A 17,731-nucleotide genomic window follows, 5' to 3' on the forward strand; every position below is an offset into this window, starting at 1 on the left:
AATGGCACAAAAAAAAAACTGTGTATAGATATTTATAAAATTTTTTTCATTTCCTTTATTGAATAATAATTAGTACCTACTTAAGTACAGTTAAAATTCTATTTTTATTATTTTTTTACAACTGTTATAATAATTTTATCTACAATTCATTCAGTTAATTATTTAAATACAGTAATTAATTTTAAAGTCATTAAAGATTCTGTAACGACTTGACGAATTGCTCGTTCCTTCAACCAAAATTTTATCTTATTTTAGTTACAATTTTTCGTTGGGTAAATTTTGGGCTGCACAATGAAGGGGATTATTTTAATACCTTCGAATATTTTGGTGGTATAGCTAGAATAAATCTAGAAGAAATATTATTTTCAAGCAATTGCTCACTTTATTCTATGGAATGATATCTTTTATTTCCTGACTCTCATTAATTTTTTTACTTGAGAAGTCTGGAGTGCTAAAAATAAATCAGCAACAAAGAGTTTCTTCTAACATTAGAAATAAAACTCAAATCTAATCGACTCTGTTAATTATGATAAATAAAAGTGAGTAGTTTAAATGATCTATCTGACACTAATGAAAGATCCAGAGATCTTTTAGAACCAATCAAAATTTGCGAAAAGCTTCTGGACTCGTTGAACATGGCGATAGAACTTTGGTAGTGAACGAACAATTTTTAAGGCAGTACAAACGTCAAGGCAAGTGTAGACTTGTGGTTGAAATTATTTGTACCTGTGATAATGAATTTTGTTATAACTTCATGAATGTAGACGGAAAATATGAAAAAAATTTCGATATCTGCCTTCGCTTTCGAAATATTGAAAGCTATATATAAATGAATAATATAATATAAATAAAAATTCATATATATATGAAAGAATAATTCATCTAAAGTATATTAATAATTCATCTTAAGTAATTTTTCAATAAATTAATAATTTCATTTAAAAAATTACGTTTAATTAGACAAACCATTTATCATCCTGCATGTTATTTTATCATTTCTTCGTGCGGTGTCGATTTGTTGACGTTCACGTTTGAATTTATAGTTTAGAAAAACCCTTTTCAATTTTAAAATTACATGAAAAATCAATTTCAAAAATATTTTTATTTTTTAATAAAAATAAAAAACATGCAACTTCTCTATTTTCGATACGATTTTTTTTTTCAGTTTATAAGTATTGTATAAAAAACTTACTTGCAGCTTGAAGCAAGTAAGACCTGGCAATTAAAAACTAATAATTTAAAAAAACATTGGAAAAATCAAAAAATAATTATCGACGCCTTATGAAATACGGAAGATCTATATAGTCTAGAATGTATATTGTAATTAAGTATGTGCTATTCATATTAATAGAATTGTAGCAATCAAACAAGTGCATTTATGAATACAAAGAATAAGTAATTCTTTTTTTAAAACGCAACATTATAATAATCTAAATGTCTGTCACTACACAACTCACACAATTAAGTATGGTAAACGACCCTTCTCTTACGAAAAAATTGTTTCTGGGTGTATTGATTTCAAAAAAATATCCTAAAAAAAGTCCCTATGGTTTAAAGCGGAACTTTATAGTTTTAACCCTAGTGCCATAGGGGTGAAGGTGCTTTATATCGTAATGTTAGTCAGATAACTTTTAAAAGATTTTAAAATGCTAAAGTAACCCGAAATTTAAGATAGTTTATTAGTAAACCACTTTAAGCATCTTTCCCTCCTTTTCGGGGGCTGAGAGACTCTCAAAATGAAGAAGACCATTTTTTTGCAAATCAAGACTTTTATAACGACTTAAATAACGTATAAAGGAGTTTTTGACTTTACTGGTTTGATTACTGACTAGGAGGTTGCGAGTTCGAATCCAGGCAGCGGTAGTCTGATCAATAACAATTAATGGAGTGGTAAATTGATTACATTTTCATCGCTTGGATAAGAACGATGTAACCGACTCCACCCACATCATAAAAATGTAATTGTAACGCTTCTCTCATTTGTGACGAAAAAAGATTATCATTAATTATATTTTTTATACAAGCATATATTATTGGTTATAGCATACTATAACTTCTAATTTTTAAAACCTATAATTAAAGGCACTTAAGCATGACACAAGTGTTCATATTTGGAAATATTAAACTGTATTACAATAATAATAATAATTATTATTATCATTAATATTTATAAGAATGAACTGAACTCTAAAATTTATTTTATAATAATAACGACTATTTATTTTTTGTATTGCATAATTTTAGACAAATATTTTTACAATCATTCATCTTCATCTCACAATACAAATATTATTACTATTACCTGTAAAATTAAATGCATAACTCTTATTATAGTAAAAACAAGTGAAAATAAACAATTGACTCAGTTAATTGTTGAAATACCATGCATAGTCAGTGTTGATTTCTTTATCACATAACACATACAAATATGTGACACATACATAACTTATAATCAAGTATAGTACATATTATAAAATTTCCGCCTAATTGGCGCCCTCACGGGTAAACAGTGATGTAGACGTAAAAATGTTTCAAACAAAAGTTGTTTAATTTTTGATAAGGAACATTTTTTACATTTAAACTTTTGTTCTATCTCTAACGGTTTACAAGATGGGTCCTACGGATCCAAGATCCAATTGACCTATGATGCTCATTTACGAACTTGACTTCACTTTTTACGTCCTGAGTACGCTGTAAAAAATTCAACTCGATATCTTTTTTCGTTTTTGAGTTATCGTGTCCACAGACGGACGGACGGACAACCGGAAATGGACTAATTAGGTGATTTTATGAACACCTATGACAAAATTTTTCTCCTGGCATCATTATTTTTAAGCGTTACAAACTTGGGACTAAACTTAATATACTATGTATATTTCATATATACATGGTATAATATAATAGATTCAAAATAATTTTTTGTTTATATGTAAGGTAACTTGTTTTATCTGTTAATAGGTTTGATGTAAATTGAGGAATTTTATTGTTTAGTTAATGAAATAAAGCGGAAGACTTATTGAAATTCTTACATTATCTTTTTAGCCCCCGAACTAAAATAAAGGGGTGTAAACGTATGAACCGATTTTAATTTTTTTGGAATCGTTTGGAAGGAAATTTCACGGAGGGTGTTTTTAGCTATGTTTCAAACGCGAGTTTATTGTTCCGTACCCGAAAAATTTGTCGGGAGTTTATTAAATTTTGTAAGTTCCACTTTCTGGTGTATGATCGTCATTCTTTAAAACTTCAAATAAACATTATTACCTAATGGAAAAAGAATTAATTAATAAATATAGCTATTTGAATAGTTATCTATAAAAATGAAAAAATGAGATTAAAATAAAATAATAGTGATCGAATATAGAAGTGACGACAAGTATTTGAAAATAAAAATTGATTACAAAAAAGCAAATTATGGTATGAAATATAATAAACTAGCAAATACCCGCCCGCTTTTCTGGGCAATTTCACTTTTAAAAACAAAGATTACCGTGTTATAGCCCTCACTTTCCTTGGCTTCACTTATCCTTCCTTTTGTTCAAAGTTTTATGAATTTTAATTTTTTAATGCAGAACAGAAATTTTTTTTAAAATAAAATTTGGCTCATTGTAAAGTCGGTTAAGTGTTTACCGTATTCAAAAATGGCGAATTTAAACTTCTCCAAATTCAAATCACCTCCAAAATAACTTTCTACCTCTATTTAGTCCCGTTAAGCGACGAGTTTCAATAAAATACGAAACAAATCTTTCATCAATTCTGTTAAAGAATGTTTATGCAAAATTTGAAATAGATTGGACCAAGGAATAACGTTGTCTCATACAAACTTTGCCCCCGTTTTTCATCTCCTTAGAGGGTAGAATTTTGGGAAATCATGCTGTGCGTTGATCCGTCAGTTATTCAGTAAGTCATTCAATCAGTCGTTCAGGACAAAGCAGTTTATATGTTTAGATGATAGTTGTTTAAAAAAAATTCATCCAAAGTAATTAATCGAAGCTCATTTAAAAAGTGCCAAGTTTACTTTCTGATTGATTTTACACTTCTTATTATCAATGTTCAATGAACTTGTTATGAAATATAAATAATTTGAATTTTATTATCAAACAATAGTGTTTGAAATTGTATTAACATTTTATTTTTTTTTTTTTACTTATAATCATCTTTTATTTCTTTATTTAAAAAAAAAAAAAAAAAACTTTTAATTTTAATTTAATTTACTAACAAAAGAATAATTTGTGTACAAAAAGTTGTAAATTTTATTAAAATTTGGAAATAATTTTTTTTTTATATTATCGAATAATAATAATTTACAAGTGAAATTGAAATAACTTTAAGCGTTGCTTTTTGGATTTGATCTTTTGGTATTGTGATTTAGGTTCTTGAGATGCATTCATTTCATGTCTAAACTAGTGGTATGAATTTAGGGATGCTCAAAGGGGATGTTTCGGTCTACCACTCAAAACTTATTTTGAAAAGGTGAATTCTCATCTTTTTCTTGATGATAATGAGCTTCTGGAAAATTAAAAACAAAAAATATTTTGACATAAAAACATTTTTTGAGTATCAAATTTTCACTTGTCCATTGAAAAATTTTTTAATTACATATTATATTACAGAGTTAGCCATTTAAAAAAAAAAGTGTGCCATTGTATGCGTAATGCGGTAAAAATTTATTATGTAAAAATATTAAAATTAATTAGATATAATTATTTAAGATAATTATATTTTTATTGCATATGTTATAAGCATAATAAAGTAAACAAATAAAATCACATAATTAAATATTCTTAAATACTTTTAACATTACCTTATATTATCTACCAAAAAAAAAAAAATAATAATAATAATAATAAAGTATTATTTATAACAATAATAAATATATGAGAAAGTAGACTTCTGACGCGCCCTTAACATCAAATTTGCTTGTCTGAAACAAATTTAATTTTAGGTCAAAAATCTTGTCTATTTTAAAAGCTTTTATTTAACATTTAAAATCATTATAAATTGAAACAGCTGTACGCAAAATTACAAAGTTTAAAATGAAATTATCTTGTACGTACAAAATATCGAAAATTGCAAATTTTGTTTAATTATTTAGTTTTCGATATTTCTAAAACCAAGACAAATATTGACAAAGTTTATTCTTATTTTTCGTCTGTATTCATAAAGTTATAACAAAATTCATCATCAAAGCTAAAAATAAGGTACAAATTTCCACCCCAAAATTTCAACCCTAAACCTAAAATTGCATTGGTACAATTTGGTGCTCGTACAATTTTCTTATTGTAAAAACACAAATAAATTTCTTTAATGTCCATATTTAATACAGATTTTTGACAGAATGTCAATGACTTTTATAATAATAGGAGACCTCCTACACAAAACAAACAAATTTATGAAGTAAACTAGTTTGAAATTTTTTCATATAAAATAAACATTTTTGTTTAAATTATGAGAGCCATTAAAAATAACAAAAACCCAACCCAATATAACATAAAAATTCTTCTTTTTAAAAAATATTTTTATTGTATGTAGGTACTTAAAAACAAATTATATGCAAAATAATTATGTTTCTATGAGGTTGTCCACCAATTTTAAGGATTAAAAAAAGTAGTTCATGTTAATATAAAAAACGTAAAAGTTATTTTTACTTTAAGGTCAGCAATCAATCATGTACAACAGATTTTACGTCAAATCTAAGGTAGATCTGATTTTTTTGCTGCTTTGTTTATGATGTTAGCCCAATGGTTAATCTAAGTTTTCGACCTCGAGCGACGAAAGAAATATTGTCAAAAATTCAAAAAAATCAGAAAATTTTCTATTTTTAACTTCCCGCTAAGAAAATAGGGAAGTTATTGTTTTCACCCCGTTTTGCCAAAATCGAGTTTTCCTGACTACTTCCGCGAGGGTGTCTGTATGGCTGTATGTATGTATGAGTGTGTGTGTGTGTGTGTGTGTGTGGATGTATGTAAACCTCTCATAACTTTTGAACGGCTTGTCCGATTTGATCGCGCCATTTGTTGCCATTCGAAAGGGCTTGACCAAACTAAGATTTTAATGTAAATTGAAATTTACATTCAATTTTTTTGTTGTCATTTCCAACGGCGGTGTGGTAGGCTTGGTAGAGTGTTGAACTTCTAATCCATAGGTTTAAGGTTCAAAGCTCATGCAAGTCGATCACCGTCAATTGTTCAATCAATACACAATATATGATCTGGAAGTGGTTATCTGAGGAACGCATTACTAAGGGCACTGATGGCACAGTTCCGATTCGTCTCGACGGTAGTACAAGTACGCTAAGAATAACCCGCATCTGATCATTCTGTGGCCAGATTGAACAGCTGTATTGAAGAACAATTGAAGAGCCGTTTAAGCGACTGTCTGATGGTGATAAACTCACCATCACATACAGTTTTTGTTTAATTTTTTGAAAAAATTTACCAAACGAACCAGATAGGTGTCAGTTGTTCGTGCTTTTGACTAAGGATACAAAGTACCTCAGTTCGTATCAAAAGCGGGATCCATGGTAAATTAAGAAAAAAAAATTCATAAACACCAACTTTACAAATTTTTTTGTCATAATTTATTCTATGACGCTATATTTGAGTTATCGTTCTGAAAAAACGTAGCGGGGAATTTGTCGGACACCTATTGTTAACATTAATAATTATTTATCAATTAAATATTTTGTCCGGCAAAAATACTTCACCGATGATCTTGTATACCACCTCGAACATGCCGTACTTAAGTATTATTATAAAAGTTTTTTTCTTTTCCGAAGTCTAATTTTTCTGCTGTTTCGTAAATCTCTGTTTTTCGTTAGCATCATGATAAAAAATATTCATTAAATTAAAACTACACGATTTTTTGTGTCCTGTTCTTATATTTTATTAATTATGAATAAATTTTAATTAAATATAATTTACGCCTAGATAAATAATATGTTATTAAACGGATATCCCTTTAACATTTCCTTTCATCAATAAAGAGCATGAAATAAGAAATATTGGTATATGCCACAATCAAAACTGATTGGAAGATAAAGTTAACTAGGTAAAGTCAACTTTAGAAGAAGCTTTTGAAGTTGATTTGATATACTAAAGTCACCTTTGTCTATTTTGTTTATTACCAGTTGATTTAAAAATTATAATGAACTATTTAGAATTATACTTTTCATTCGTAACTTTTCAATCGTAACTTTATTTATGCAACACGCCAGTCACATAAAATAAATGAATTGTTTAAATACCCAGGATCACCTCCATAGACTTATCAGTACTTGTATTGTTATTTATAAAAATATTACTTTTTTGGTTTTCGAAAATTTACTGCGAAAGTTTTATCTAAGAAAATTGTTTTTGAAATTTGAATGCTTTGAAACGAGTTTTAACCAAAAAATTTTCCCCGAAAATTTACCCTTTGTTTGCTATCTGTAGGTATTATTGTGGATGCGTACTAGTGGTATCCTCGACTCGGCTGGCGTATGCTGCTTGTTAACGAAGTCTCACCCCTGGACAAGATCGCACAAAGTTTTGTTTTTAACTTCCTTAAGTAAGATTTAAACGATGTTAAACGATGTAGTCGAGCTTTTTATATAAAGATTCATTGATTGGCCCTAGATTCCGAAATTTTGACATAGACCTTATGGCTCTCTGTTATTGTCTTGGTTTTTAGATTTTGTATAAAATATTCTTACATCGGTTCATCTAACCTTTATAGTCTTTAAATTTTTAGATAATCAACGTGAGAAAAACAACGTCAGAATAAAATTTATTGAACACATAGATATATTATTATTATTATTATTATTAATGGATATTATAATAAACAAATTAATAGAAACTGTTCACAGTAGTAATTGAATTAAAACAACAACAAAAAGAAACTATGAAGCAATAAATTTAAATACATTTCTTAAGCAATTTTTTTCAAAAAAAAAAATTCTATTCAAGGTATAAAAGTGTTTTTATTATTATTTTTAATATGATTAAGGTTTACATTGTGTATTTATTGGTATTGTGGATTAATTTGAAGGTCTGGGTCTTGCACATAATATGAAATACACTTTAAACAAACTTAATCAAATCCCTTCTCTTATATTATGAATCAAACATAAAATAATGATTATTTGTTGTTAAATTCAAAAAGATTTTAATTTAGTTTATTTTTATTAATTTACTGTCTACGTTATTAAATTTATACAATATTTTGATTGTAAAAACTACCGTTTTATTGAATACATAACGAATATGTGTCTAATTTTGGCATTCTTAAATGATACATTGTCCACAGAACCTCCTTCAATCGGGTGTCCCCAAGGTCCCCAAGGGACACTTAGTCGTAAGTGTCCCCAAGGTCCCCTTTTTTGCAATGATTACAGCCACTGTCTAAGAAACGAAGCATTATTTTGAGTTTAAAAAAATAATAAGGTTCAAGCGTTACATATTTTTTCTGGCTTCCCACTTATTATAATCAAAACCTACAGCATATTTAAACCTCACAGGAAAATATTATTACACAAGCAAATTTTAAAAAAATTAAAAAACCTCTTGCAAATTTTGATTTTTTCCTTGTAGCTCTCTCCAAACTAAACCATTGCGATTTTTAACCATTCAAGTTTAATAATCGCTCTGAACGGACTGAATCTATCTGAAATTAAAATCAACCGTTAGGTAATCCATTTACGCAGAGTAATCGCTAATAAGAAGCTGGCAAAATTGATATCATCGTTGCATTGCCTGTGAATCTATATTAATAAAAATAGCCTAATTTGAATCTGACTAGCTGACTGACTGACTCAACTACACAAATTAAGCGGTTTTCGGCATTCGATGGGAAAACTGAAACTTTTTCATTGCAAACCCCCTCCCCCCAAAAAGGTTAAACTCTCGGAATGTTTTTCTATTCTATACATGCTAGAAAGATGGGATTTTCACCAATCGACTCAAAGTAAAGTCAAATTAATAGAAACGTTAGAGCACACACCATAACCACACGGAAAATGAGGAAAACAATCCTTAAACTCTCTCCTTAAACCCCTCTTCTTCTTTACAAGCTAGAAAGGTTTTTTGTTTTTTTCATCCAATGATGTTTTCTGTGACGTGAAGCAATGACAGAAATCTGCGGGCGAACCATTACAAAACGGAGCAAAGCGAGTCCATATTAATAAATTGAATTGTTTGTATGTTTCTGTTATAACCTTGGAAACGCCTTATTCGATTTTGACATTCCTTTAATTGAAAAGTTCAATATTTTCTCGGACACATTTGTCTGTTTTGTGCTCCGTTTTTTAAAGGCATATTACCTTTGCAAACCGAAATCAACATAATAAACTGATAAAAGCATAATTAAATTCGCAATTTTGACAGGACTTAATTTATTCTGGATTTCGATCGGATAGTTCAATATTTTCATTGACACATTTTAGACTACTGTTTCATAAAGGAAATCTGTTTAACTTCGTAGCTGAGAATCTGATATGACCTCAGAATGACGTGGTTTAATAAATAAATTAAAAAACTGTAATGAAATGTTTAAAATACTATACACACATTTTTACAAATACATTCTTTATGTGTTTAAAAAACAAAAACAAAAAAAAAACAATTACAATTTCCTACCATATTTATAAAATTAAACGAACGTGACTTCAACACGTTAATTAAATACAATAATTTCATTATATGCGAAACAATGTTATTTAAATTATTACACATACAACCTAGGTATTAGATAATCGTTTGTAGTAAAAAGTAATAACGACTTTAGTACCAAATGCAGTGGGGATCTACAATTACCCACAAAACATTACCACCAATTCAATAAGTTTTTGGTGTGTATATATACCGAACGAAATCAAATGAAAATTATAGTTGAAAACAATCGTTAAACATTTTAACAACAACACAGACCTAAAAAAAAACTATTCAAAATGTTCAAATTGGTGGTGTTGTCTGCTCTTCTTGCCGTTGCATTCGCTGCACCAAAACCTGGATATTTGCATGCTGCACCATTAGCTTATGCTCATGCACCAGTTGTTGCTGTACCAGCTGCCGTTAGTCATCAATCACGTGTGGACATCCACAGTAAACCATTGATTGCCACATACGCTGCTGCTCCATTGGTTCATGCTGCACCATTAGCATATGCTGCTCCATTAGCATACGGACATGGTCATGGTGCTTACTCAGCATACTCAACCAGTGTTATTGGACATCCAGCATTAGTTGCATCTCCACATTATGGTGCATACGGTGTTCATCCATATTAAGTAAATTTTTTTCAACTATAATTTATTTTCTTGTGATTTTTTGTTTTTGTTTCTTTTCTTGTAAATTTTTTTTTTGTATCTCTTTTTTTATACCACAGCATGTAAATAAATAATTTATTTTCTGCAAATTTTGTCTTTTTAATTTTTATCAAAGATTTAATTTTTTACGAGAAAAAAGAATAGTTATTGGATTCCCATTATCATAAGGTTTCATTGATAATACATCTGTGATAATTTTATACTAAACCTATTCATTTTTCCTCTTTGAATTTGGCGAATGTTCGTAAGTGCGAATTTCAATTTAGTGGCAATGTATACATTTTCAGTTATTTCAATCAAACAAAGTTTAAGGGGTTATATTCAGTTAGCATTTTCAAGAATCGATTTTGCATTACCGAAATGTACGTATATTTAAGTATTTCTCTGAAAATTTCAAGTTGATCCGATAAATATTCACGCATCAAAAATCATAATTTTCATAATTCCTTCGATTAATACCTGTATTCATCTTTCGGCTAAAGAAATTTTCTGGATTTTTTCATTTTGGATAATCCAAACGAGATTTGGTGCCCACCGCCAGAAACTTTTTTTTGGAGGACCTCCAGAAATCGTCTATAGGAGCAGTACCATATCAAATTTTTGAAAACGGACAACGAGATCATAAAATGAAATATGTATCCGTTATATTTATGAAATATAAATGGTTTTCCCAAAAAAAAAAAAAGATAAAAAAACGTGTTTTTTTGAGCTTGTAACTGGATGTAACCCCGTAAAATCACTTATACGTCTAATGTTCGACTTCATGTTTTTGTCAGTTGTGTATGTTATTCAAGTATTTAGATATTAGTAACAAAACGAATGCTTTTAAATTTTAAACCTCTCAAAAAATTGAATTTTCCTTGAAATTGTTGCTTTGAAATTGAACACCGAACTTGAAATAAGAAATTGACTAGGGTAAAAAATTTTACTTTCTATGCGAATCGAATAAATAAAACAAGTTTGGCATATTGAGTGATTTCAAATTATATACAAAAGCAATCATATAGAAATATACAAATCGGTACTTCTATAATATAGAAAAAATTTACTATTTGCGCCTTTTTTCCCGGACAATGAATAAACCTATAATAACAGTCAGGGGTGAAATTATTTAAAATATTGTTTTTTCCAGATGATACTATGAAATAATAATGTACAATATGGGAATAAAAATTAAAATAAACAGTATACTTTATAGACAGAGTTGTATATCAGTGCTTCTACTATTTTTATAAAACAGATAGGATTAAAAAAAAAGTCAGGTAGGATAAAATGGCGGCCTTTTTCCATGAAAATTTTTCGCCCATAACTAACCCCTTTATATTATCGAATGGGTTAAATAAATATGAAATTAGTCATTAAACTCATGACTACAAAATTTCAACTTTGAAACTATTTTCAACTCTCTATCTTTTAAAGTCTTTGAGAAAAGTTGTTTATTTTTTTATAGGGAAGAGTTTTTATCTTTAAATTTTTGTTCTATCTCTAAGGGTTTTCAAGATGGGTCTAACGAAACTAAAATAATTTGCTCATTTACGACCTCAACCTCACTTTTTATGTCATGAGCATGCTATAAAAATTCCAGCTCGATACCTCTTGCTGGATACCTCTTTAGTTACCGTGCTGACCCACGAATGGGGTGACGGACAAACGGAAATGTACGAATAAGGTATCATCAATATTTCTAAGCGTAACAAACTTGAGACTAAAATTAGTAGACCTACCTTGATATATTTCATATAGACAGAGTATAAAAAGCAAAACCTTAGGTTAGGTTAGGTTATAGTGGCTGTCCACGAAGGACACACTTAGGATATAGAGCCCATTGTGATACCATATATGTGTTTTACAACCTTTCCACTGATAATTTCATTTATCAACACCTCAATTTCCGAGGCTGAGTGCACCTCCTTCATGCATATACCATGCACTATACCAGCCCATCGTAACTAATAATTAAATTTTGTTGCGACGGTGAAAATCGAGCTCGCTACCCTAAGCGTACCGCGGACGTAATTGGTAACACCTTAGCCAACTGAGCTAATAGGGCGACAAAAACCTTATAGATAAAAGTTTTAAAAAAATTAATAGATGACAAGTTTTTTTGCTGAATATTTTTTCTGCTTCATTCACGATATTCAGTCATGGTAAATTTTATAAATAAATCGTAAAACCTTGAACTTGATTCTTTTTATTTACTAAACAAATGAGTGCAGATTTTATCTTGCATGAAAAAAGTATTACATAAAACATTAACTAAACAAATGTTACGAATTTCATAGTCTACTGAAAATACAAGTAATATCTAAGAAGTAGTAATTAGATAATTACAGTGTAGTTCTTTAACTCTATTCACACACCGCTGTGTTTGCTGAAATAGATCAAAAATTTAAATTTGATTTAAATTTTTAACTCTATCTTAAAGTACCAAATCTTGCTATAGTAGAATTTTAACTGAATCATATTTTTTAATATTTTAAAAATCAAGGCAGGACAAAAAAAAATAAAACAGATTATTATTTCAAGAAGCTTTTTTATTCACAATAAGAGAAACGAATGTGATTGGATAGGTATAAAATAAAGAATATTTAAATTAATCAGTCGATTTAATAATGAGATCCATAATAATTATTTCCATATCCATAACCAAGGCCATAAGCTGAACTGTATCCAGATAATCCATTGTAACCATTTCCATAAAGTCCACTAACAATTGGTGATGTTGCAACATAACTAGAACCATAAGATAAATGTGGAGCAGCATAAGATACAATTGGTTTGCTAATTAAATCCACACGTGATTGATGACTGGTAGCAGCTGGAATAGCAGCAATTAATTGTGGTTTAATGATTACAGGTGCAGTGATAATTGGTTTACTATGAATAGCAACATTTGATTGATGACTAACTGCTGCTGGAATAGCTGCATATCCATGACCACCGTATCCATAACCACCATATCCATACCCGTTACCTAATCCGTAAGCACCTCCAAGGTATCCAGGATCAGCTACTGTAATAGCTACTACGCAAGATAATAAAAATGTCAATTTGAACATTTTGGTAATGAATTTACTTAAGTGACTCTGAAGATATTTGATGAGTTAATGATATTATTTACGATAAATTAATGCTTTTTTATACAAAAAAAATATGCAACATTTTTAAAAACTACCCCACCAAAATATATAATTTTAATTAATTAATTATAATAATTTAAGTTGCTTAAAAATTGAAGGTACCTTGATTATATTCAATATTACGCACATATTACGGTAGCGTTCTTTATTAACTTCCATTGCATGCTGTTTGACTGTTAAAAATTGGATATCCTCATTTGTATAGATATTATATGTATATTAATCCTAAATTCTTCACATTCTATGTTTTTAAGGATGTATGAGCATGACAACAATGTTTGATTTAAAGGCTCAAAATTTGTTTGTAGGTAGTCTTTTACTCAAAGAATATGTGGTTTAAATTTCAGCTTAGGTATCCGTGCAAATTTTTAAGAAAAAAGCCATTAAAAATCGATATAAAATACATTGGCTCTTATGGAGGAATCTCAAAAAACGACATATTTTGGAAGTTTTTGATAATTTTCATTTGGAATGAATGAAAACAAATTTAAAAAAAACTTTTTAATAGAAAGTAAACATATTAGCAATGAATTAGAAAAGAAAAAAACTAAGTGTCACCGTACATATAAGGGATGTAAGAGCAGGGTAGATTAAGGGTTGAAATTATTTTTATATTATTTTCAACTTTGATGATGAATTTTGTTATAACTTCATGAATGTAGACGAAAAATAAGAATAAAATTTTTCGATATGTGTCTTCTTTTTCGAAATATCGAAAGCTAAATAATTAAACAAAATTTTCAATTTTCGATATTTTGAAAATTAAGCCAGATATCGAAAAATTTTATTCTTACTTTTCGTCTTATATCGTCAAGTAATAATATAAATTTATCATCAAAATTGAAAATATCTATTTTTAAATTTGTGCCCCCACTACCATGCTCATACATCCTTAATAATTTTAGAATCTTGAAACTTATAGTTATCGTTTGTAACTCACTAAATAATACAGGTTATATAGAAGCTACTATTGTCCATAATGCACTAAATTAAAGGAGTTATTTTTTTTATTTAAATAGGTTTAGTATCACGTTTTGAATGCAAATGCACAAAATCCTTACAAAAATAGGCGGGGGAAGTGCCTCCATTTTAAGGAAAACACTTTTAGGCTATATCTCTATAGCCGTGCATTTAAGACCAAAAATGGTAACTTTATTGTAGATAATTAAATTACCTACCTTATAAACAATTTTTTTGTTGTATCCCTTAAATAACTTTGGCGATTTACTTATTGCCTATTTGACCAATATCTCTTCTAGTATTTGTATAAACAAGAAAATGATAATAACTCAAATTTTTGATTTATATTTTTTGTAAGGACTTTGTCCATTTACATTCAGAACATGAAACTAAACCTATTTAAATAAAACTCCTGAAATTTAATGCAGAAAAAAATTCTTTGTAGTCTAAAGTAAAATTACCTTCGAGAATACCCAACAGAGTATTGTCTAACGAATGCACACTAATACTTCGAGAATACTCACTAAATACTTCCCAGAATACTTCGGAGAAAAGTTAATGTATTTTGGGAAAGATTTGAGACTTTTTCTAGTGGTTTGTTAAACTTGTAAACCTGCTATATAAATATATGTGAAGCTTTGTTAAAAATTTCTGTAAACCTGCTTTCTTCTGAAATATTTGAGTTTAGCTTACTTTTGAAGATAGATCAATGTGCAAAAAAGATAGTAATTTTGGAAGACTTGCATACTTTTAATGAGATTTCAAAAAATAAATTTTTCTTTGCGTGGAATCCACTAAGTGTGATATCACGTTTTGAGAGGCCTCAAGTCAGCTTATATGAGTGTTCAGACAAATTATAAATAAATATTTGTAAATATTGTAATAATCGCATGTTAGTTTAATATAACAATCATATTATATTATTATTATTATTATTAATATTGAATAAAGAAACAATTTATTTCTGTAATTTACATACCAAAAAAATTGTTAAAAGTAAAACAATATACAATGAATGTACGACTAATGAAATGTAACTATGAGTAAATTTTTCATTTTAAGTATTTGACAGTTTGTGCAACCAGGGAAGGATTTAATTAAAAGTATTGCTTTGGAATGGCCACAATAATCACACCGATACTGGCCTTTTCTGGTAACAGAAGACACACCTTTTTTGGTAACAGAAGACATTGCATTGCAAATAGGCAAATAGGAGACATGGGATTACCGATTAATCCAAAGTGAGTAATATTATTATCCGAGTTACTCTACTGGAATTGTCTCTCAAACTTTGAACGCGTTTTGCTTGAAAGTACATTTTTGGAGGTGGTTGGCATGATATTTCAAGTTTTACTCGACCGATTTCTTTGAAATTTGGTGGGAATCTTCCTTATAAACTTCTATGTCGTTTGAACTGGATTTAAAATTTATACAATTTTAAGTACCAATTTAAAAAAACAAAATCGAAAAGGTAAAAATGAATTTTGTACTGTGATTTTTTTTACCAAGCTTCAGACGATAATGACGTGTTTACTAATTAAGAAGTTTTAAAATTTTGTTAATACAGATCACTACAAGTAGTAGTCCCCACTTCATCAGCGTGTAATTCGAAGAATTTTTAATTTTTACAACTTTTTTTTTTACAACTTTCGTTGGATATTTAAAATGACAATTAGTATCATTTATAAAAAAACGGCTACATACATGTTTCATTTGCTTATACTCTTAGTTTGAAAAGTGCCTACAATTGCAGAGGCTTCTAGGCCAGAATACCTTAAAGTGGTTCGGCTGTTTGAGCAAGTACGGTGAATGTTCATTGTTTTTTTTTCTAATTCATTGCTAATATGTTTACTTTCTATTAAAAAGTTTTTTTTTAAATTTGTTTTCATTCATTCCAAATGAAAATTATCAAAAACTTCCAAAATATGTCTTTTTTTGAGATTCCTCCATAAGAGCCAATGTATTTTATATCGATTTTTAATGACTTTTTTCTTAAAAATTTGCACGGATACCTAAGCTGAAATTTTAACCACATATTCTTTGAGTAAAAGACTACCTACAAACAAATTTTGAGCCTTTAAATCAAACATTGTTGTCCTGCTCATACATCCTTAAGTAATCCAGACCTGTGTATAATCATAAATATTTTTTTAATATTTTTGTTGAAGTCTTATTAGTAAGTAATCATATATAGGTAACAGATCTATCTTTAAAACAATATCTTTCTTATAATAATAATAATAATATCATTATAAATTAATAAATTCGTTTCATAATCATGCATTTTATTCAGTTCATTATTACATAATTAGTAAGGTATTACCTATTATTTGATAATATTAAATAGTTAAAGCTGTACACATATCTAAACAGCGATATACAGACAGCATTGCTGACTGGCATGTATTAAGTATATACCTGTGAAACAATTAATATAACAGAAACTTGCATCAGTAAGTTTATTTTTAATTCAGAATATTATATTCAGTCTATAATGAAGAGGATCATTAAAAAACACAACTAAACATTTCTTTCGCTGGTTATATTTGTTTATTAATAATAATCAGAATCTATTAAGGACGTACAAGCCGAAGGGAAATTTTGGATAAAAGGTTTGATTTTTTTTACATGGAGTTGGACTAATTCTAAATTAATTCTGAAATTTTAAGGTTGGAGGTTGTCCAACTATTTAAATAAATAAATTACTTCAAAAGTAAGCATATTTAGCATTGGTCTTATGGGAAAACGGGAGATGGATTATTTGATTTCATAGATTTCTGAAAATCTAGTCGATTTTTTCCGAAAAACAGAAAAATTAAACAAATTTAATTTTTCCGGTATATCGTTTAACTTGTAAGTAGCAAACACCTGAAACCTTAAAGAACAAATCAATACAAAAGAAAATCTATGTTGCGAAAATTCCAACCGAAGGGAGGGGGAGTATCTACACTCTAGAGCTACGAATATTGAATAACCAACAGTTTGAACGTTGAATTTATTTTATATTATGGTTTATTTTTTAAAAAAGTTCTTTTATTTATATTCTAAAAAGTATTTCATGCTCTTTGAACAAGATAAAAGAATATCGCAGTAAATGTGTGTGTTTTTTAAATAATTAATATGAAATTAAAACGCTAGAAAAATAAATAATAAAATTCCTACAAACAATTATTTGATATCCGATTCTTAAGGTATGTGTTACCTACATCCACAGGAGGTATGCACATCCATCCACCTTTGATTATATTAATACAAAATAAATTATTTATTTTGAATTATCAATTCCGCTGTAACAAACTTCATTCTGGAAGCGTTAAAGAACAACTTG

The 17,731-nt window shown here is 28.5% G+C and overlaps 3 protein-coding genes across 3 annotated transcripts in view; 1 reads left to right on the forward strand and 2 right to left on the reverse strand.

The window, feature by feature from the left end:
* Positions 1-13,389, reverse strand: part of LOC123299366 (cuticle protein 64-like) — a 34,161-nt gene extending 20,772 nt beyond the window's left edge. Inside the window, exon 1 of the mRNA XM_044881745.1 lies at positions 13,363-13,389. The gene's annotated coding sequence lies outside the window, so the exon portion shown is untranslated. The remainder of the gene's footprint in view (positions 1-13,362) is intronic.
* LOC123299367 (cuticle protein 64-like) lies at positions 9,844-10,309 on the forward strand. Its single transcript, XM_044881746.1, has one exon. It carries the CDS (start codon positions 9,926-9,928, stop codon positions 10,262-10,264), a length of 339 nt encoding a protein of 112 aa, XP_044737681.1. The 5' UTR covers positions 9,844-9,925; the 3' UTR covers positions 10,265-10,309.
* LOC123297687 (cuticle protein 64-like) lies at positions 12,910-13,362 on the reverse strand. The gene has a single exon (XM_044879441.1). It carries the CDS (start codon positions 13,360-13,362, stop codon positions 12,910-12,912), a length of 453 nt encoding a protein of 150 aa, XP_044735376.1.
* Positions 13,390-17,731: the final 4,342 nt, after the last annotated feature.

Source organism: Chrysoperla carnea, chromosome 4, assembly GCF_905475395.1.
Source record: "Chrysoperla carnea chromosome 4, inChrCarn1.1, whole genome shotgun sequence".
NCBI lineage: Eukaryota > Metazoa > Arthropoda > Insecta > Neuroptera > Chrysopidae > Chrysoperla > Chrysoperla carnea.